The sequence below is a fragment of the Myxocyprinus asiaticus genome, chromosome 1, assembly GCF_019703515.2.
Source record: "Myxocyprinus asiaticus isolate MX2 ecotype Aquarium Trade chromosome 1, UBuf_Myxa_2, whole genome shotgun sequence".
NCBI classification, from domain to species: domain Eukaryota; kingdom Metazoa; phylum Chordata; class Actinopteri; order Cypriniformes; family Catostomidae; genus Myxocyprinus; species Myxocyprinus asiaticus.
In genome coordinates this window covers 38,009,326-38,031,714 of record NC_059344.1, presented here as the reverse complement: position 1 = coordinate 38,031,714, position 22,389 = coordinate 38,009,326, and the positions used below count along the sequence as shown (strand labels likewise).

At 39.1% G+C, this 22,389-nt stretch overlaps 1 protein-coding gene across 3 annotated transcripts in view; it reads right to left on the bottom strand.

Annotated features, from left to right (window-relative positions):
- LOC127431214 (non-muscle caldesmon-like) overlaps positions 1-22,389 on the bottom strand; it is a 28,888-nt gene that overhangs the window by 5,923 nt on the left and 576 nt on the right. The window contains exons 2-12 of one of the 3 annotated variants that reach the window (XM_051681572.1): positions 18,151-18,303; positions 17,421-17,847; positions 17,213-17,325; positions 15,696-15,912; positions 15,098-15,136; positions 13,120-13,163; positions 11,726-11,807; positions 7,343-7,483; positions 5,208-5,306; positions 4,400-4,492; positions 4,025-4,106 (exon numbers count right to left, since the gene is read on the bottom strand). In XM_051681572.1, coding sequence (XP_051537532.1) covers positions 4,032-4,106; positions 4,400-4,492; positions 5,208-5,306; positions 7,343-7,483; positions 11,726-11,807; positions 13,120-13,163; positions 15,098-15,136; positions 15,696-15,912; positions 17,213-17,325; positions 17,421-17,847; positions 18,151-18,303 — 1,483 coding nt within the window. In that variant the 3' untranslated portion in view covers positions 4,025-4,031. The remainder of the gene's footprint in view (positions 1-4,024; positions 4,107-4,399; positions 4,493-5,207; positions 5,307-7,342; positions 7,484-11,725; positions 11,808-13,119; positions 13,164-15,097; positions 15,137-15,695; positions 15,913-17,212; positions 17,326-17,420; positions 17,848-18,150; positions 18,304-22,389) is intronic. The other 2 variants (XM_051681652.1, XM_051681726.1) reach the window with 2 other exon arrangements.

Sequence of the window (22,389 nt, the reverse complement as noted above, 5' to 3'; positions counted from 1 at the left end):
TCAACCTGAATTCTATTCAAAGCCCTTCAAACAAAAAAAATACACCATCCAAAATGCCTTCAGATGCATTGATATTTTCAGAGAATACTGTAGTTATCACCAACACAGGGACAGTTGCACAGAATACTGAAGCCCCAGTCACATACATGGCGATGGATAAATCTTCCAAGCAAGACAGCAGAAAAGAAAACTTGATACCATTTAAAGGTGTAATAAAAGAGCCAAAACCATCTATAGATTTGGCATCAGAACTGAAGGACTCCAGTAAGACAAACACTGTTATCAAAGTTGCAGCTAAAGTTACAGTTGACTCTAAATCAAGCTTCCAAAGTTCAACAACACCACAAACAAAATCAACTGCAAATATCAAACCATCCAATGAGCCATCCAAATCTACAAATATGGAGAGTGTGCAGACCAAATCCTTAAAAACTGATACTCAAAACCCTTTATTATGCTCCATATCAAATGCCAAATATAAAGCTCAAAGTACAGAAACAAGCCTTGCTGCCATGCTTCTCAAGGCTGCCAGATCTCTACCACTCTCTTCTTCTGAAGAACCAAAAAACACTGCTAAGTCCCAGACTGAAGTCAAAGCACCTAATTTAATTTTAAATTCTAGTATGGATGTAAAGGCACCATCTGCTAAAGGCAGTAAAGAGTCAAATTCAAAGTTTGAAACCTCAAAACTTCATGAATGTTTGAGAGATTCAGTAACCACTGAGAGACAACATGATGCTGTTGACACCGAGGCGTCCAATGAAAATAAGATCCACACATCAGACATGGATGGCAAGGCTAGCAAAGAAACTCCATCTAATCCCACATCAGGGGATCACAAGACACAAATTGAACCTAAGGCTGCTCAGAAACCTAAAGGTCTAAAGGCCAAACTCAGTGGCTGGACAAGGCTGAAGAAACACATGGTGGTTGAATCTGATGCACCCAGTTTTCCAGAGTCTGAGACTGAGAAAAATGCTGAGAAAACAGACATAAAGACAAGAGGTGATGGCAAGTCTGCAGGTGCCAAAGAAGAGTTGGCAGGTCAGGATGTAATGAAAAAGAAAGAGGAGCCCAGGTCAGCAAAAATGTGGGATGCTTTACTTTTTCATATGTTCTCCACAAAAGAGAACATTATGAAGCAGATACATGCCAACAAAACAGAGGAAGAGCAGAAGAAAATAGAGAGGGATGACCAGCTAGTTCCGTCCTTTGTCCACCGTCTGCCCATCCTTCTTTATAGCCCACGCTTTGACGCTCGAAAGCTGAAGGAAGCAGCTGCAAAACCTCTTAACAAAATAGCTACAGCCTTTGAGAGAGGGCTGTTGCAGCGCAAACAGAAAAGTGAAGAGCCAAAAGACTTTAACAGAACAGCCAAAGGATTTGGTACAGTCACAACAAAAATTACAGATGTTTAATTACAGGGGATGGTTGCATAAAACGGCTTTAGACTGATCTTACAAGTTAGTTGTCAAAAATGTTGGTCTTAATTTTTTTCGGTTAGTTGCATAAAACTTCGATTGGTCTAATTAAAGACAAAAATATAAGACTGCAGAACCCTAGGCTAATTATTGTTTACATTCTACAGTATGTTGCCATGAAAAATAACTGGGCTAAAAGGGGCTTGAGTTGGGACTTTATAGAAGACTTTGACTTCTACGATGGTAAAAAAATCATTAAATTTGTTCATTAGAATCGATTTTGAAGCATTGTATTCTTCCAATAAGCAAATATTTTCAGTGTTGATACTGTGTTGAGCGGCCACTGTCGACTATTTTTTTAAGTCGTTCAGTGTCTTAATTTTCCCACAATGCAATGTGAATTACTAAAGACAGTAATTATTAGACGCAGTCTTAAGATTATGCATGTTTATGCAACTGCCCCAATTTGTTGTTTCACTTGTAAAGTTAAGGAACCACTCTTTAAGTGATGCTGTATGCAGTAAATTTACCCTGTTGTAAAGTCCAGCATTGCTGGTCACCATCATGTGTTGTTTTTTGGATGCTGGTGTCCCGACCAGGCTTCTTAATTAGCTTAAACAGCAAGCTTCTCTTGGCCAGGCAGCTTGTCTTGTGATGGAGCATCTAGACTATCACCAGACCAGCTTGGTGGAATCTTAATGGAATCATCGATAGCATCTAAAAACATCTACCAAGCTCTGCTCTGAGCAGTGCTGCAGAAAGTGAGGCCTAGTGCATTCCTATATAAAGATGGCTGAGGGAGAGGGCAACTCATGGGTGCAGCTGTTCAGGTTGTGGAAGGAACACTGTGCAGAGTGAGGAAATTAGCATGGTCTGATAACGTAATGGTGAAAATGATCAAACAAGGAAAGTGTCTCAGAGACCAGTATGGCATCCAGAGGATGGATTTGGGGTTTAGGTTTTCTCAAGTCAGCTGAGTTGGGTAGTGCGAGCATAAATGTTGAGAATAGATGGCTTAAGAATGTGAAGTTTTGAGGGGTATCAGAGGCCTGCATATTTACATTTATTCATTTAGCAGACGTGGACTACAAAACTTTACATGGAATTACATTTAAAATGAAGTATGTAATTATTAAAGATATAGTTCACCCAAAAATGAAAATTCTCTCATCATTTACTCACCCTCATGCCATCCTAGATGTGTATGACTTTCTTTCTTTTGCAGAACATAAATTAAGATTTTTAGAAGAATATTTCAGCTCTGTTGGTCAATACAATGCAAGTGAATGGGTGCCAAAATTTTGAAGGCAACATAAAAGTAATCCATATGACTCCAGTGGTTAAATCTGTCTTCTGAAGTGATAGGATAGGTGTGGGTGAGAAACAGATCACATTCAAGTCCATTTTTGATTGAAACTCCTTTTTGATTGAACTTCCTGCCCAATACGGGGGGTATGCATGAAGATTGTGAATCACCAAAAACACAAGAAGAAGAATGTGAAAGTTAAAATGCAGCCTGACTGAGTAAGGAGAATAATTTATAGTAAAAATGTACATAATATTGATCTGTTTCTCATCCACACCTATCAAATCACTTCTGGAGACACTGATTTAGCCACTGGAGTCATATGGGTTACTTTTATGCTAATTTTAGCACCCATTCACTTGCATTGTATGGACCAAAAAAGCTGAGGAATTCTTCTAAAGATCTTCATTTGTGTTCTGCTGAAGAAAGAAAGACACACATCTGGGATGGCATAAGGGTGAGTAAATGATGAGAGAATTTTCATCACTCCTTGTATCATGATAAAAGTATAGAGTAGTTTAAATGTTGTTATTTCTAAACTGATTTTATTTGAAACCATTAAGTGTTGGGTATTTTCTTACTGATTCTACTGTGTTTCACAGTGAAATATTGAAAGTGTTTTTTTTTTGGGTTTTTTTTTTTTTTTTTTTTGGTTTTTTTATGCTTGTAAATTCATTTGTTTTTGTGACCTGCATGATTAGACTGACAGGTGTGACAACAATGATGTGACATCTACAGAATACTACTTGGTGCTGACAGGAAAACTTTTCTTTCTAAGCTTTTAACTATGGTAGCCCTTGACTTCATTATGGCAGGCTTGTACTTTATGGACCTCTGTTATAAAATGCAGCTGATTGCATTGTCATGCCTTTAGGAAAACTCACTCCACATGCACATAACTCTGAGTTAGGTTAAACTTTAGCACACTACTCCTGTATAATAACAGAGAACTGGCAACACAGATCTTAAATAAACACTTTAAATAGAACCAACTCATCATACGTTTATGTACTATGCTTTTTTCCATTGGAAGATAGGGGTGAGAATCACAACAAATTCTAAAACTCTCATCAGTCATCACACACCTGCTCTACCCTGTACACTGTAGGTCTTTAATACAGCTAAGTTTGTTTTTGTAGATAATCGGCAATGTACAACCAAGCTAATGTAAAACACGCTTATCATATTTTAGTTACTTTGATAGAGCTTGAATTATGTTTGTACACTGATGCACTCTCTGTATTTATATTTTGTTATTTTGAATAAAAGATTTGAATAAAGAAAATAAATTTCTTACTTGTTCCTCAGTTTGTGTAATCATTAACTAAGATCTTCTCATACTTCCCATGTCCACTCTCGACAAATTTATACCTTTTTCCCTGGTAAAAAATAAAGATAAAAAAAACATTGAAAACCAGGTAAAGATGACTTGAGTATAACACAATATTAAATCTAGAGAATAATGCAGATGCAAGAGAATGAGGCACTACTATAGGCAAACAGCCAAGCTCTCCTGAATCTATGTTGTTCATAGATTGTTTTTGAATAAGTCAATGATTTTTGCTTTGAACAGCATTTAATGTTTAACAGATGGTCATGTTTCATTAGAAAGTTTATGTATGGTTGATCGTAGAGATGGCTGGAGTCAGATAAATTTAACAGAGGGATGTACCTTTGCACAAGGTTTGTCCTGTGATGATGTGTCTCCCAGATTCTCCCACATCGATTTTATGTTACGCACCTCACCAGCCTTAACTTCTGGAGACTAACAAAGACAAAGAAAATAAAAGCCATAATAACATTATTAATCTTTTTTTCAGTTCTTACGATAAAACATCAGAAAGTCTACCGGGTTAATTTTGTCATGAGGAAGTTTGTTCTGGGCTTAACCACTAAATGGCATAAAAATTAATAAATAAATAAAAATAAACAGGCCTGATACAGTCAACAGGCTATCACATGACATGACTGCCTCAGCAGGTACTTTACCTTGTCATACTTTATGTTTTCCATAGATTATATGCAGAAAACACCAATTCACAAAGGCACACAAGCTAAGCAGACATAAGATATTTTAAACTCTTTCTCTATAGTTTGATGGCTATACAGGACTTTAGCCCAAAAGGCCCCAGTGATGTTTTGAAACAGTGAGAAACCACCTAAACTAACCCACTCAGCATGGAGAGAGATACAAATTGATTAAATCTGGAAAGGATGACTAGAACAGCAGACACAAGAAAAGTGGGAAGAAAATAACTAAAAATGAAGAAAGGGAAACTAGAGGATACAGTAGTTTCAGATTAAAATGAACTATGAGAGAGAGCCATGAAAGAAACTGATGGAAATGTTGCTGTAATCCCATTTATGTAAATAAATATGTGACTTTATATGTGACCATCATCATCACCATCATATTAGATATTTTGTGGCTTCGCTTTCTGTGATTAGCATTCAGAGACTTATGGATCATATCAACTTACTGCTGCTTTGGAGGTGGGGCTCTTGAAGCTGCCATCAGAATTTCCCTTCACCCATTGGTTAATTAGATCTGCCACACCCACATTCAGTCCCTCCGCATCCTGAACCAAAATAATTATTCATCCTTCATTATTGTTCATCATTTATTCACTCACTGAATGTAAGTGGCATGCAGTCAAATCAGACTGATGAATATGCAATACATCTAAAATATTATTTCCCATCTTAATCAAAGTTAAAAAAAAAAAAAAAAAAAAGTTAAACTAAACACACTGGCTGATCACACAATGTGAGTTTGGGTGAGTAACCTTTCACAAACATTGACAGTACTCTGGTGCTTACATCATTAAGAATACTGTATTGTTTCCAGCAAATTTTAGAGATTTAGTTAGAGCCCATTAATTTTGGCCCATTAATGAAAAGGTTCTCGTGTGATGTTGATAGGTGGGCTTCATTACATTTGTCTATGGCAGGGAAGGTCAATGTTATAAAAATGAATTGAATCTCCAAATTAAATTATCTACTACAGTCTCTCCCTCTAGATGTTCCTCTTTCTTATTTTAAACAATCTGATATAATATCGAAGTCTTTTATTTGGAATGATAAACAACCTTGGTTGCATTTCAGTAAGTTTCATAGACCAATTGACAAAGGAGGTCTAGGCCTCCTCAAAATTTTGCTTTATTACTATGCTTTTAGTCTCAGACACCTGGCCCATTGGCCTCTTCCACCTGAGAGAGCCTCTCCCTGGTATAACACTGAACAAGTGGTCCTTGCCCCAATTTCACCATTGCAAAATCTTCCTGTTAAACTGCCTAGAGAAGTAAAAATGAATCCTATTATTTCACATTTACATTTAGTATGGACAAAGGTTTCTTGTATGTTCAATTCTGATACTTACTTAAATGTTTCCTCAAGCACATGGCTGAATCCAAAATTATGTATTAACATGTCCCCCTTTTGCTGGAAAGAATGGATGGAGAGGGGTGTTGCTCCACTTAGTGACCTTTATGAAAATGGAGCTTTGAGATCATTTGAAAATATAACGCAGCAATTCGGTATTTCTAGGTCTCAATTTTTCAGGTATTTACAGTTGTGCCATTTACTTTGTACTATTTTTGGTGGTAGTAGACAACACCTTAAAGCTGCAGACACTCTTTGTATGGTGCTCACAGCCTTTGGAAAGGGTCATGAAGCATCAGTGTATTATTCCTCGTTGATTCAGAGTCTTGGTGATGGGGCCTTAACAGCTCTTAAGAAGTTATGGGAAAGAGACTTAAACTGGTACTGGAGGATGGGGTGTGGGAAAGAATTAAAAAATATAAAAATATTAAAACTATGTCTAGGGATGCAAAGGTATGCCTTATTCAGTTTAAAATTTTGCATTGTTTCTATTGGACTCCCTCTAGATTGTTTAGGCTTGGTTTAAAAGACACATCTACCTGCTGCCGATATCAGTTGGAGGATGGAGACATAGCACGTGCTTTGTGGTTTTGCACTAAGATTCAAGAATTCTGGTTATGAGTCCAGAGTTTTATCTGTGAGATTTTAGATACTCAAATTTCATTCTGCCCCAGACTATGACTATTATTAATATACAAAAACCTGGTTCAAACTAGTGTAATGACTGGCAAAAAAATAATTCTTAGAGGATGGAAGTCAATTGGCGCTCCCTCATTTCAAGTATAGTTCATCGAATTGGGCAGGGTTGCGGTATTTGAAAAGATGTCATAAGTAGCTCTGCAGAATTGACACATATGGTAAGAAATGGGAAAGGTATTTGTCCTTTCTGGAAGGATCTCAGTGAGGACCATGTGGAGAGAGACAAAATTGTGGTGTTAATTGTGGATTCTGTTCTTTGTGGATTTCATTTCTCTTTGTTTGTTGATTTGTATATTTTTTATTATTTCAAATATTTTTAGTTTGTTTGTTTATATGCGTGTGTTGCGTAATTTAAGCTTTGACAGGGTGGGATTGGGGAGAGGGAGGGGGAAATAATGGGGGTTAAATTTGATTCTGTATTTTTATATTTTGTTATTCTGTTTTTTGTTTTGTTTTTTATATACAAGAATCAATAAAAATTCTTAATAGAAAAAAAAAAATACTGTATTTATAAATGCTGGATAATCATTCTGACCTTAGAGGGCACGGCCTTTGCTGAATTCTGATTCCAGGCATCTCCAGCCTCAAACAGGATCTTCCGAGCAGATACAGGCTCTTGTGGTGTTGTGACGTCCATAAGAGTTTGCTTGACTACATTCCCCTCCTTACAGCACTCCTGAACACACACGCACAAACACACACTTTATGGGACATCTTCACAGTGAACATTTTCATTTTTGAACGTATATGTTCATATATTTCAACATTTCCCACCGAGAAATAAGCATTCAATAGTTCGCAAGTTAATGTAATTCTGCTTAGAAGATAGTGTAAACATGTGTGGCTTGCTGTCCTGGGTGAAGGGCTCGAGGCTTGACCGGAGCTCGAATACCCCTAAATAGATGTCGCCCCGGATGGAGGCGTGAATACTAACCACCCAGATTGACTCAAGTCTCCATCCAGGTTGTTTGATGGGTGGGCTCATGCGGCGAACAGTGCAAGCCCCTTAGGTGAAGACTCGGCAGCCGCTCGAGCAGGCAAGCCCAGCCACGGCCGAACGGGAAGGGCCCTCACTGCGTTCAATGGGGGGTCATCCCGAGCCGCAAACGAGGGAGCCCATGATACAAATTAATGTGATTGGCTCACGCTGCATTCGGACAGGGAATCACTTACCGCATTCGAACGGGAGAACCCCCCTGCTGCCCTTCGGAAGGGAGAGCCCTTGAGTTTTTAGGAGGGCCCGTCCAGCAATATGAGACGGGGGGGCTCCTGGGCTGGCCGGAGAGGCCCCCACAGTGCCTAAACGGTGGGTTGACAAGGATAAGGCATGCTTACCCCTGACCCTGAACATGAATGTATCGTGGTTAGCTAATGGGGGCTTATTGAGCATTTTTGATGTGAAGACGTTTGGTACGGATGTAGCTAAGGTAAGCGTCGGATGACCAACGGCCCAGTAATCGTATTTGATGCACAGGCAGGCCTTTTTGGGCTGCCGTGGTTGCAGCGCCGATGCGAAAGGAATGGCTTGAATATAATTTTTCTGAAATGCTGGATTTAATCAGAATGGATCTGATGTTTTTGGAACCGGAATCAGGAAATTGCTTGGTTTTTGTCGCCTATGAAGAGTGGATCGAGAGAGTTTTTGGATTGTGAACCTCTGTAGTGGAGGTAAAGTGCTAGTGATTGAAAGGGCTGGATGGGAGTGGGCAGGTTGAAAATAAAAATTGGAGGCCCTCTTTTGGTCTGGTGTGTTTTACTCTGTTTGATAAGATATCTGATTGTCTTGTGGTCTATGATATGGAGGTCTGAAATGGTGGGATGGGTTCTTGGGCAGATTTGCTGTGGTAGAGAGTTCTGAACGTCGGAGGAAGCCGAAGAAGGCGAGGATGAACATTGCGTCGTGTTTTGAGGTGTTTGGAGATATGTAGCCCTGGCAGAAGGTATTTAGACATCGGATGAGCAGGTCGATGGTGAGGGGTAGCCTAGTATCGGTTCTGGAGGTCAGTATGAGGAATGGATTATGCTGGAAAAAACAGAGGCATTTGGAATGGTTGTCGATGTAGAATGAGGGAAACGGCCCGTGTAAACGGTGGAAATTTCATTTGAATGAAACTGATGCAGAGATGCAGGCTTATGGTGAACTGTTAAGGGAAGACCTGAAGCAGCCCGATTGTTGTCAGTTGCTAGGTGGGTGATGGTTCATTTGGTATGAGTGGCATAATTTGGGTTACGGAGCCATGGAGGCTGAGATGCATGGTCTGAAAGACGTGCCGCGGTTGTGGCACGTAAACGGCTGCGGTGCTTGGACGGCGTTTAAAGTTGGTTTGTCATGAAATTAGAAGGCACCTGAAACTGAGTGCCCAGATGAATACCGTAGTCTGATGTTTATTAAGCGTATGGTTTGGAGCTTTGCAGATTGTTTTCCAATGTAATTCAGGTCGTTTTATTACTCTATGGCTGTGTCTCATTTCGAAGGCTGCGTGCTAGGTAGGACGCATCCTTTGAAGGCTGCAGTATACCAAGTGTCCTCCTTTAAACAAATCTCGTTTAAACGAGACGGCCTTCGTAGGACGAATGGAAACGGAACGTATGATGGTTGCTATGACAGCACGCCACTCTTTAACAAGCACTAGCGCTTTGAGTGAGAAGGGATCAAAGTCCCTCTGGAAGGGAATGTATGAGGTACATTTTAGGAGAGTTATGATGTAAAGAGAAAAGAAAATAGATTTTACAGGTGTACTTTTAGTCTAATACTTTATTTTAATTATATATTAACATAATTATACATATTATATACTCTGCACCCATCTACTGAGGTACTTCAACTTGGGAATTAACATTCCTTGCGTCTGAACATCATATTTACGGGCAAATTGGCATCTATTTTTCTTTTTTTTTTTTTTGACATTTCCGTTGAAGCAAAGAATTGTGGGTTGTGAGTGCCCACGAAGGATACACCTCATGCATCCTCCGAATTCCCGTGAAACAAGGTCGCATTTGAAGTGTCCTACTCGCTTTTCTACGACATTTTCGGCCTCGATGACGTATGCGGCCAACAAATGCGACCTCCAGAGGACGCATCCTTCCAAACGAGACACAGCCTATATTATTCAACTCGTCTTGTGTTGACGAGGACGTATGAAATCGTAGGAGTTTGTGCAAGGGAGTTGGATTTAATAGATACGATAAGAGCACCATAAGAGGCAATAAGAGCTCGAATTCTGACAGGAGGCGAGACGCGTTGCAGAATGATTATGAATAAGTTGGGACGCGGCGTGTGATTCGCCGATTTCGGCTCGTGTCTGTTCGGACAGAGGCTGTGTATAACTGCAGTGTGCTGTGGAACGTTGGAGCGGTTTCACGTGTATACAGCGCCAGAGCAGCCAGTTTGCGGAAGCAGGTTTACGCAGTCGGCCACTCCGGGTGGAAAATTTAGATAGGAGAACATATGAGCAGTCGTAGAGAGCTGTTTCACATGTATCGAAAGGCAGAGTAAAAATACAACACTTTACGTGGTAGCTGTAAATACTGAAAAAACAAATAAGCTGCTGTGGCAACTTCTATTTGAATAATGAGATTGTTTGGATGGAAGAGCTGTTCTGATGAAGGCGAATGCTTTGCAGTGAAGTTGCATCCGATGATCCGAGTCACTGCATGGGTCTGTTCGTGGGTGATGGGTGGTGGGGCTGAATGCAGGAAGCCTCGACACCATGTAGAGGTAAGTGGCTGTTTATATACGCTTACTCTGTTGATGTGATTGGTCAGATTAAATTACCTTGCTCCTCCCGAACCTAGTTTATAAAACTCCATTTGTAGTCACTAAATATTTGCTTGGTTATCTCTAAAGCTCCCTTGAATTTGTTTTAGATTGTTAGACGTGACATTACAGTACCTTGGAAGCCTGTCTGAAACCTGCTTCCTTATGAGGTGCCTTCAAGTTAATACACAAAACAGTCTGTGAAGTCATTAACTGACTGGACAGCGAGGCAGCAAGCCTTAAACTACCTTAAGTTTTGGATACAGACTTTGTGTAATTCACAGAGGGATTACGAAATGATCAGAAACCATATTATGACACTGAATCATCTTATTTGTAAGCAGCAAAATTAGAGAAACACCTGGGTTTGCACACACATACATACACATACGCACATTTGCCTTGGGGGTTTTACACTCTTCCTGACAGTTAGGTGGTAGTGAAACACAGAGGACAGGCTGAAAACGAGAATGTTTGACAGAGCATGACTAAGAGGAGTTAGAAGAGATGCCTGTACATGCATGAGGGTGGTAAACATCAGAGCAGGTGCAGGTGCAGGTAAGCACCGGGTGTGGTAATGAGATTTGTATGTGAATATACACTATGTGAAGACATTTATGTAAAAGCAGCTCTTGATTGGGGGCCTGGGTAGCTCAGTGGTAAAGACGCTGGCTACCACACCTGGAGTTCGCTAGTTCGAATCCCAGGGCATGCTGAGTGACTCCAGCCAGGTCTCCTAAGCAACCAAATTGGCCCGGTTGCTAGGGAGGGTAGAGTCACATGGGGTAACCTCCTTGTGATCACTATAATGTGGTTCGCTCTCGGTGGGGCGTGTGGTGAGGTGTGCATGGATGCTGTGGTGGATGGCGTGAAGCCTCCTCATGTGCTACGTCTCCACGGTAACACGCTCAACAAGCCATGTGATAAGATGCGCAGACTGACGGTCTCAGACATGGAGGCAGGTCCTCCGCCACCCGAATTGAGGCGAGTCATTACGCCACCACGAGGCACATTGGGAATTGGGCATTCCAAATTGGGAGAAAAAAAAAAAAAAAAAAGCAGCTCTGGCTACACATGCCAGACAGTCACATAGCTGTACAGGTGCATTTGCACTATGAGTGTAATTGACTTGATGCAGGTGTATGTGAAGGTATAATTCACCTCAACAGCATGGTTGTACTGCTCCAATCTGCCATCTAACTTTGAGATGATCGTGGGAGGTTGGGTCGTCTTTATGCTGTTTCTGTGTTCACAAACAGATGACATATTTACTTAAACTGCCACTGCGGTGATCATCTTAAAACAAGCATGGACACGAAGAGGACCATGACTCATAGAGTAGTGTTAGACTCAAACAAAGACTCAATGAAGTGGTATATTTATGTTTTATGGCCAGATGAACAATACAGATATGCGGAAAAGAAAACTAAGGTGACAAATTGGCTTTTGAGATTGATACGTGTGGAAAAACTGCAAACAATTATTCCTAATTTCCTATTTAGTGACAATGAGAAGGCTAGAGAGAGGGAGATAAGAGAGAGAGAGAGAGAGAGAGAGAGAGAGAGTCATGTTATGTCTGCTTGACTGAAATGTGAATCATGTCTCAAACCGTTGTTCATTCACTCATGTTTCACATTTAGAGTTAGACTGTCATGTGTATTGTCATATCAATTAATATTTTTGACTATCTATAACCTATAATCTACAACCTATAGTCCTGGAATACAATATATACTCCAGTTGGCATGACAAACATGAACCCATCATGTCTCCTGCTGCTTTCTCTCACACTCCATACAGTGACGAGGGTTTCTCTTTTGTATAATTTTACAATTAATGATCGAGTGCCATTCATCTCAATGCAGGTTTGTGTGGACGGTTTACGAGAAAAAAAATGTAGGTTACAAACTGGTAATTACAAGGGTGTTATGCTATAAATGTGGTTTATGAGGACATTTCTAGTGTCCCCATAATTCAAACACTTAAAAAACATACTAAACTGTTTGTTTTTTTATGTAAAAATGCAGAAAGTTTTTTGTGAGGGTTAGGTTTAGGGGTAGGGTTAGGGGTAGGAGATAGAATCTATAGTTTGTACAGTATAAAAATCATTATGTCTATGGAGAATCCTCATAAGGATAGCTGCACCAATGTGTGTGTGTGTGTGTGTGTGTGTGTGTGTGTGTGTGTGTGTGTGTGTGTGTGTGTGTGTGTGTGTATTCCCTATGTTGTGGGGACCAGATGTCCCCACAAGGTTAGTAAAACCTGAAATGTTTTACTTTGTGGGGACAATCAGTCGGTCCCCATGAGGAAAACAATTTATAAATCATACAAAATTATGTTTTTTGAAAATGTAAAAATGCAGAAAGTTTTCTGTGAGGGTTAGGTTTAGGATTAGGGGATAGAATGTAAAGTTTGTACAGTATAAAAACCATTATGTCTATGGAGAGTCCTCATAAAACATGAAAACCCAACATGAGTGTGTGTGTGTGTGTGTGTGTGTGTGTGTGTGTGTGTGTGTGTGTGTGTGTGTGTGTGTTTTGCAGAAATCTGCTCACCTTTTTTTAATAGAACGGTTTAGAGACTCAGTCCTCTCAGTAATCTGTAGATGAACAGTAAAACAGTATATTTATCTGTAAATGCATTCTAAGTATTTGTGTGTTCACAGTCTGAAGCATGAAAATGTAAGTTAATATTTTGGGTAATGTTGCCAGGCAACATTGTGGAACACAGGAAATATAGTGCAACTACACTGCAGGCAACTGCAGAACTTTGTTGGGCAACTGATGAAGATTGCAAAAGCTAAAGCCTGTTAAGCCTATTGATGTTGTAAACAGATTTATTTCATAACTTCCTTGCTGGGTGCTTTGTATCTGGCCGCTCATATCCTTTGCTGATCCTCTAAATCCTTGTAGCAATAGACATTGCCCTTTCTTTCTTCCACACAAAAGTGTCATGGCCTTAAAAGTGCAGTGTTGCCCAACAGGTTGAGATGCATTCAATGCCAAAATAAGTCATCCTGGCACCCATTTCCAGTGTGTTTTCAAAAAGTTGCCTCAAATCACCATTTGTGTTTATCATTCATATGTGTAAGAAGTGATCTGTAGCCTATCAAATGAGTTTAATCTTTTTTTTAATTTGGGTTTCACATTCCACACTCATTTATTTTTAATTTAAGCATTTAAATTTCATAACAAAATTCCATCAAATTGAGTTGAGTAATCAAATAGAATAAAATAGAATTTTTAATAAAGTAGAATTTAATAAAACAAAATATTTTAGGTAAAATTTAACTTAATTTTGTTAAACATTACACATAATTTTGTTATGAAATTGAAATATGTAAATCTTAAAAATAAGCAAAAATGTTTTTCAAGTGTACATATTGTTCCAACATTTATATTAGGTTTGCTAAAGGTTTGCTAAATGCGAACAGGTGAAGTATGTAGTTTTATCAATGTTAAAATAATTTCTTGTATACCAGCTTAATGTGCAGAGACAAATATAAGTAAGCCTTCGTAGGCTGATTTCCCCTAAAGCCCAAAGTATATTTTGATTTTGACACAAATGCTCAGCGTCTGCGCACAGTTGAACGCGAGCCTGTCAAAGTATACTCCATTTGACGGTGCGCACATACACAAGCAGTTGCCGCATGCACGCTACAACTGTTATGTAGACACAGGACTATTTCTTTTCAGGAGTTTATACCCATAAAGATGTCTTTATATTCCTTCAGACTCGATTTGTACAAATGCAGGTATCTCCTGACCTCCTCACACATGCATTCTTGATGTGCACATCTACTGTTGTTGTTTTTACCTTTGCCTCCTGTTATTTACCATCGATTACATCTTCTAGCATTTGTTCGTGACAGCAACAGCTCAAATGCGAGTATTGACGCCTTGTGGACCCAGTAATTCATGCAAATATTTCCAGGCGCATACGCAGTCTGTGCATTCAAAGACGCACGGTTAGAAAAATCGTGCTGCATGCGTTCAGTGCTCGAGCACTCTGCTGATGATGAGATTTGCGTTATATGGCCTGTACACGGACGCTCAGCATTCGCATTTGACCGAAGTATTCTTTGGGCTTAAAAGTGTAAACACTGCGGCTCTGTGGCATTCGGTTTGTTTGAGATGTATCCTGACTAGCTTGACTCAACTACATTGACTCAACCAATGGCATGAGTTTGGGGCAGGGCTATCTTTTTGTCCCACCAATAGAAAATGGGGGAGTGTTTGGGAAACCTGTTTAAAAACAGCATTATTTTTGCATTGATGCTTGGTGACGCAAGTTGTGCGTAATTTACACACTTCACCTTTAAATTGTATATCACAATCTGTTTTACCACAACATTGCAAAAGAGAGAACAGATGGAAGAGTATCTGACATAAACATAAAGATCTGATCTTAGTTGTGACCACAGCTTTGTAAAGCAAAAGGAAGGTGCACACACATGCACACATACTGTACACTCATACAAACACTAACATACAGTTAAATACTGTCATGCACATGCACAATTTAGCAACTCACCGAAAGTGTACCCTCTGATTGGCAGTCCTCACCCTCAGCCTGAAACCAGCAAGCATAGACAAAACACACACACAAAGCACCTCAGCAATGTGAAGCAGATGCTTCTGTTCTGTCATCTTCCTCCCCCAGCTCACGCAAACATTGCAAGAAAAAGATCAGAACCATGCACAGCACAGGATAGGTGTACGTTCACACAAACAGCACATGGAAGATACCATATCTGATTACTGACTGGACAGTGCACTAACACTCGCAAACACATTTGCCATGTTTTATATCAGCCTGTGGACCTCCCATTGATATCTATTATTCATAATGATAACCACTTCACCATAACCCTTACAAACACCTTTAAGCATTTTACATGTGAAATAAGACATTATTTATTCCCATTATGAAACTATTTTCTTATTTCCTCAAGGTAGGTCCCCACATTGTAGGTAAGTTTAGGGACATTTGGTTCACATATGGATAGACTAACAAGACCACCTAGACCAACATGTGTGAAGTATGAATGCACACGTCACTGACACTCTATAAAAAAACATTCTAATTTGAGGTGTGAGGAGTCTGATGGTGTTGGCATAATTATATTTACCATGTAGGAGGGGCTCCTGGGGCTGAGAGGACTGAAGGGTTCATCTGTATCCGCGCTGGATATACTTAACCTCTTCAACTTCTCCATCACATCCCTCCTCTTCTTCTCTCTCTCTTCCTCTCTCATCCTCCTTTGTACCTCCTCATGCGTCTGATCATCTGTATCTCTGTGCTGCTGGTTCTCCTCACTGCTCTTCACGCAAACTTCCTCAGATGCACTAAAGACACAGGAAGGCCACAATCAATAAACAAAATGAGTGTTTTACCTCAAATGCATTTTCATGACTTTATACCTCTCTGAACTGCTGAGAGCTGCTGAATCGACTGTAGAGTCCATGTTACTCTCTAACTTCAGTTCTCAGACTATGATTAAACAGGCTGAACTCACAAAAGACGTTTGCTGTAGGGAAATTGTGAAACTCACCCGATGTGTCATGTCATTTCTCAACACAGAACTCAGTCACTCTTTATTTTACAGTGTTCATGTCACTGTGTCCTTGCATAGAAAATTACTGAGTAAAACTGATGAAAACTACTGAAAATTACTGTGTAATTACTTTGTAGATCTTCTTGTACTTACATATTGTTATGTTATTACAATAGTAATTAATAAGAACAACATGTAATATGTGTAACACGGACACTGTAAAATAAAGAGTTACACGCAACTCTATAGAGCTGTTCACTGTTCAGTTTCAAGTTTTAAAACCCAGAAATGAATTAGCATTTTTGAGCCATGGGTTTCCTCAAGAATTTCTAGCTTTTAGCGGTTTTCAATTTGTGGTTAAATTATGTCAAGAGACCATTTTCTACAACATAAATTACACAAAGCAATACTTCAAACATGGAGTTTGAAACCCTTGTATGCTGTAAAAACACAAGTTTCCACATAAAAAAATGTTCCAGGTTCAATACAAGTTAAGCTCAATCGACAGCATGTGTTGCATAATGTTGATTACCACAATTTCGACTCGTCCCTTCTTATCTTTGAAAAAAGCAAAAATCGAGGTTACAGTGAGGCACTTACAGGGTTTAAAGGCAGACATGTGAAGCTTATAATTTTATAAAAGCACACATTAATTCATCTGTTAAAACTCTGTAATAAAAATAATAAAAATGTGTTATTTGAGCTGTAAAGTTGTTTAAATTGTAATTTTTGTCATTTTAGGGTTTGATAACATTACATCGTCATGGTAACGAAGTTGTAAAATTGTCTATAACTTTATACAGAAAAGGTTATTAAGTGATTTTATCACACTAAAATCATGTTAACACACATATTGTTTATGTCTTGTGGCTATACTTTTGAAAAAGTCCAGTATTTTAACGTTCAAAAATTGGCCCCCATTCACTTCCATTGTAAGTGCCTCACTGTAACCCAGATTTCTGCTTTTTATTTTTTTATTTTTTTATCAATATTATGCCACAAATGCTGTTGATTGAGCTTAACTTGTACTGAACCCAGAATATTCCTTTAAGTATACTATTGTTGTGAAGTGTTTATGCCTAAGTCAGCACCATTGATTTATTCTCCTCCTGTCTTGTCCATTAATGCTGTTTTGTCTCACATTCTGTTGGAGGAGGATTGTTGAAGTGTATGATATCTTCATCTCTGCCTTCTTTTCCCTCACCTGAGAACAACAGATCCAGAAGACACATGCAGTAGTTACAGTAACTACTCACGTACAACTGTGTTCACTGACAAATATATACTTAAATATTTTACCTTCTCATCCATATCACATTTCTGATTTTCTTTCATCCTTCCTGGATTCTCGTCCTCTTCACACCACCGTCTGCTCTCTCTCTCCTCTCTTTCTGTTGCCTTAATGTTATTCCTTCTTTCCCACTCTCTGGCACCCCAGTCTTCACTATTATCATCCTCAACCAGGTTCTGCTGATGTGAAAGGGGGGATTGGGTCTGTATATATGGGGTGGTGTCATACACATTTAAATCACATCGGTGCAGTTTACTTTGTTGAGCAGAGCTGGAACAGAGCTGGAGTTGTGTGGTTGAGTGAAGGGAGCCATTCAGATTTGTTTCTACATCTTCATGTTCCATTTGTCTCTGTTTCCGCCTACTTAGATGCTGTGCCCAATCACTGAAGCCTTCGTCTTCTTCCAAAGATGATGGTCCCATATTATTCTGACCCCTATCAAGCAGTGGAACACTTTCAGAATTGCCACTCACATAGATGCAAATAAAAATATAAGAAGCCTGCTTAGAAAAGTTGAGATTGTTAGAATAGAATGGAATAGAATAGAATAGAATAGGCCTCACAGATTGAATCCAAAAGAGCAGGTGTGGTCTTGACACAAATGCAAACACACACAAAGAGCAAGACGGAGAAAGTTGGCCCAGACTCTTGGGTTGAGATTCCATGGCAACATAACAAACACACAACACACTCTGTTCTATGTATTTGACAAAGATTGGAGTTTCAGGTTTTTTTTACACTGACTGGTTGTCCAGAGTTTGTGCAGTGCGAGGGCTGTCCTGTGGGGTCACAGTGGGTGAAGGAGGCTCAGTAGAGGTACTGGCTCTTGCACGCCGTCTGCGTTCTCTCTCAATTTCTTCTGCATCCTCCAGACTGCGCTGAGCAGTGATCCTGCACACACAAAAATTTATTATTATTAAAAGGAATAGTTCACTCCAAAATGAACATTATGAAAATTCTCATGTTGTGCCAAACCCGTATATTGTTGTTTTTTCGGTGAAACACTGAATCGTTTTTTTTAAACTGGTAATTTTTAATGAACTGGTTGATCCGGTTCACAAATTGGACTTAACCATTCATTCTTAACTTATTGACTTATCCAGCTGCAAAAGTCAATGACTGAATAATAACTTAAATATTGGTCTCTTTCTCACACAAAGCTCTGGCAACTTTAGAAGACTTGGAATATATAACACAAGCCATGTGGACTACTTTTATTGCATTTTTATGATCCTTTTTTGGTGCCTAACAGACATGGTCACTATGAACTGCTGTGAGGAAAAGCCTCCTTTTCTCCTTTTGTTTTCCTCTGAAAAAAGTAGCAGCATATTGGTTTGGGACAACATGAGGGTGAGCAAATAATGACTGAATTCTTAGTTTTGTGTGAAGTGTTCCTTCAGTATAACACTACTAATTAATACTAATATTCATTATATACAGTATACTGTATGCAACAATTCTCCTAGGTACACTTGCACATAGTTTTTCAGACTTGTTGGCAGATAATTTGTTCCAAGATGATGGATCTAATTATCTTATCTGAGTCTTTAATGGCAAGCTGAGTGTGTGTTAGGCTTCAAGAAAGAAAAAATACATCTGTGTTGTACTTCATGTTGTTATACAGTATATTTACTAATTTCTTTATATTCATTTTATATATTCAATTTAACTAATTGTTTTCCCTTTTTATATTGTTTCTTGCTCTTGTTATACATTGTTATTTCTGTCTAATCTTTTGTTGTGTGATGTATTGTCTTCACAAGTAAGAGATAAAGAGTTGTCTCCATTTCAAGGTCTTCAGCGTCACCGGACTATGTTGTGAAGTGGTTATTTTCTATTAGCTTGGAATTAATGCTTGTTTAGTTTGTGCATGTCAGACAAAGTCAGACTAAGCATTGAGACAAAGATTAAGATTATTCAATAAACTTTGCTCATTTTAACCATCACTTTATCTCCTGCCTTCTGCTATATTCCCCTGCTGCCGCAACATGAGATCAGGCTGGCTGCCTGTGCCTAGCTCTTGGGCTGGTGAAAGAGTTAACATAAGCTGCTGATGTTGAGTTTTGAATATCAGACAAGATATTTATGTATATATTAAAATATTTTGAATACTGTACAATAGTTTGGAAAAAAGCACTTCTAATTCTGCAACTGCCAGATGTGAGAAAAAAATCACAGGAATTCCTGGGTGCTAAGAACAGAAAAAAGAAGGTTATATAATACACATATAGCCTTCTGTACCTCTTACTCACATACAAACTTATCATGAAAACAACATTTCCCATCTTTAAAAGTAAATAGTAAGCAAAAAAATATATTTCAGACAGGGGGAACTGGTTTTAACAATCAGTCACAGGGATTAGCAGCTTTCATACAGACCCTAAACAAATGATTTTATTATCATACATGCTCTGTGAGATGATGTTTTTATGGCCTAAACAATGTCCAGGAACAGACTCCTAATTGCTAGACTGTGGATGCTGCACTCAGCTGTGTGCAACTGTATCCCACTGTGATGACTCAGTGAAGCAAACCTTCCGGCTGCACTTACTCTGTCACCTTTCAGATAACCTGCCTGATCCAACAATAAAACTATGGTAATGATAGGTTCAGGGGTCATCCGACAGAAGGTAGGGTCAGGGTTGAACAGGAAGCAAGTTAAAGATGGACAGGAAGGGCAGGGTTCACACTGGCAGGGAATTATAACTTTTCCATGCAGACTTCCTGTAAAGAGGCAAACATTAAAAGAACTACATAAAACAGTCTGGTAACTTCTCATGGGGAGAAACAAACATATCACTATAATATATATTTAACTATCATTTAATAAATGTTTACAACAAAAGCGCAGAGCTGACGCTATGGAGGTGGATGGTTGCCAGACTGTTTCATTGTTTTTGAAAGAAGTGTCACTGTTGCGTTTGACAAAAAAAATGTAAGATAGTATAATCCATTTTTTTTACATTTGGATTTTGATTAGTCTTGGCCTGTTTGAACATTGTGTCAGTGTAAGTCTATGGGATTTTGGGGATTTTTTATAGTCCGCTGTGTGAAAACCGTAATTCCGATCAGCAGCCTGAAGGTCTGTGCCAAGTTTGGTGGATATATATCTTGAAAGCTCTAGGACTTTTCTGGAATTTTGAAAAGAAAAAAACTAAACCAAGCCTGTAAAATAACAGTATGTTGGCTTTGTCAAGCTTTTCCAGCTCAGTTTAGAGAAGCTCCAGGGCGTTAGGGCAGAGTGGGAGGGGTTCTGTATCACAGATCCAACAGATTTGGAGCAGGGGGTGATCTGAGGTACTACCAGATGATGTCACCACCCTTAGGAAAATTCCAGTAATAAAAGAAGCTATTGAAGCCTTTCATTGCCATTTCATATGATGTCATGAATTGAGTCACCATCTGGGGAGGCTTTGGGGACAACTTTATAACTACACATCCTGTAGGACAGACATGTCTGATAACATCACTTAAAACTATGTAACAACACAATAATTTTCCTCAACCCCTGTTCTACCCCCTACAAAAAAAAAAAAAAATACAAAAAAAATAAAAGCATTCTAAATTCTTTCTGAAAGTCCACTATGTGTGCTAATTTTGGTCTTACTGCAGCCACGTCTATGCATTCGTTGACCTATTTCTTAGAAATACAGAGTGACCACAAAGCAGCCTATTAGAATTTTAACCCTTCCCCCAAACCCGCTGAAGAACTAATAAACATAGCAGATTGAACCCATACTCCCACTTAATGATCCCTAATGATCCACAGACCTCTGCCCAATAAAGCTCTCTACACTAATAACTGTCTGCATGCTACACAGCATTGATTGATAACATATCTTCACTATCAGCAAGTCTAAGGAATATTCTGGGTTCAATACAAGTTAAGCTCAATCGACAACATTTGTGGCATAATGTTGATTATCACAAAAAACTCATCCCTCCATTTCTGTAAAAAAATAAAAATAAATAAATAAATAAATAAAAGCAAAAATGTAGGTTACAGTTAGCCCTTTTCCACCGACATGGTTTGGGTGCGGGTTCCTGGGCCGGTGCAAATTCTCGAACTGTTCCACACATTTCTACTGCAGAAAAGGTCGTTCTGGGGCCGAAAACCTGGTTCTGCACCAGCCCCAAAGGCTTGCTGGTCTCTATGCAGGAACTGATTACGTCAGGGGATGGAGGGCGGGATAATGTTTCGTCACCATGGTAAAGTTTTCCCAAACAACAACAGTAGCTACTGTCTGCAGCAAGGAGTACTTCTTCACTCTAACAACAATAAAAAACCCACAAAATTATCAGACATAAAAAGCGTTCAGGTAACACGACGAAACGAGTGCTCTACTTGCGATATGGTATTTATGAAGATCCGAGATAAACTAGAGAGATCGCAAAGGAAAAAATACTCAATGAGAATAAAAATACAGTTCAGCTCTCAGGTCAGTTCGGCTCTCAGGTCAGTGGAAAAGTGCGGCCGGTTTACGATAGTCTCCAGATTGCCCCGGCCATGAACCAGTGGAGCGGAGCACAGGCTCGGCACGAGAACCATCGCAATTTCGGTGGAAAAGGGCTAAGTGAGACACTTACAATGGAAGTGAATGGGGCGAATTTTTGGAGGGTTTAAAGGCAGAAATGTGAAATTTATAATTCTATTAAAGCACTCACATTAATTCAACCGTTAAAAATAATTTGTGTATTATTTGAGCTGTAAAGTTGTTTAAATCATCATTTTTGCAGGTTTACAAGTTTACGGAGATATGTCTTCATAGCAACAAAACTGTAAAATTGGATGTAACATTACACAGAATAGTTTATTAAGCGATTTTCTCACGCTAAAATCATGTTAACACATATTGTTTACATCTTGTGGCTATACTTTTGAAACAGTGAGTATTTTAACATTTAAGGATTGGCCCCCGTTCACTTCCATTGTAAGTGCCTCACTGTAACCCAGAATTGCTCTCTTTTTTTTTTTTA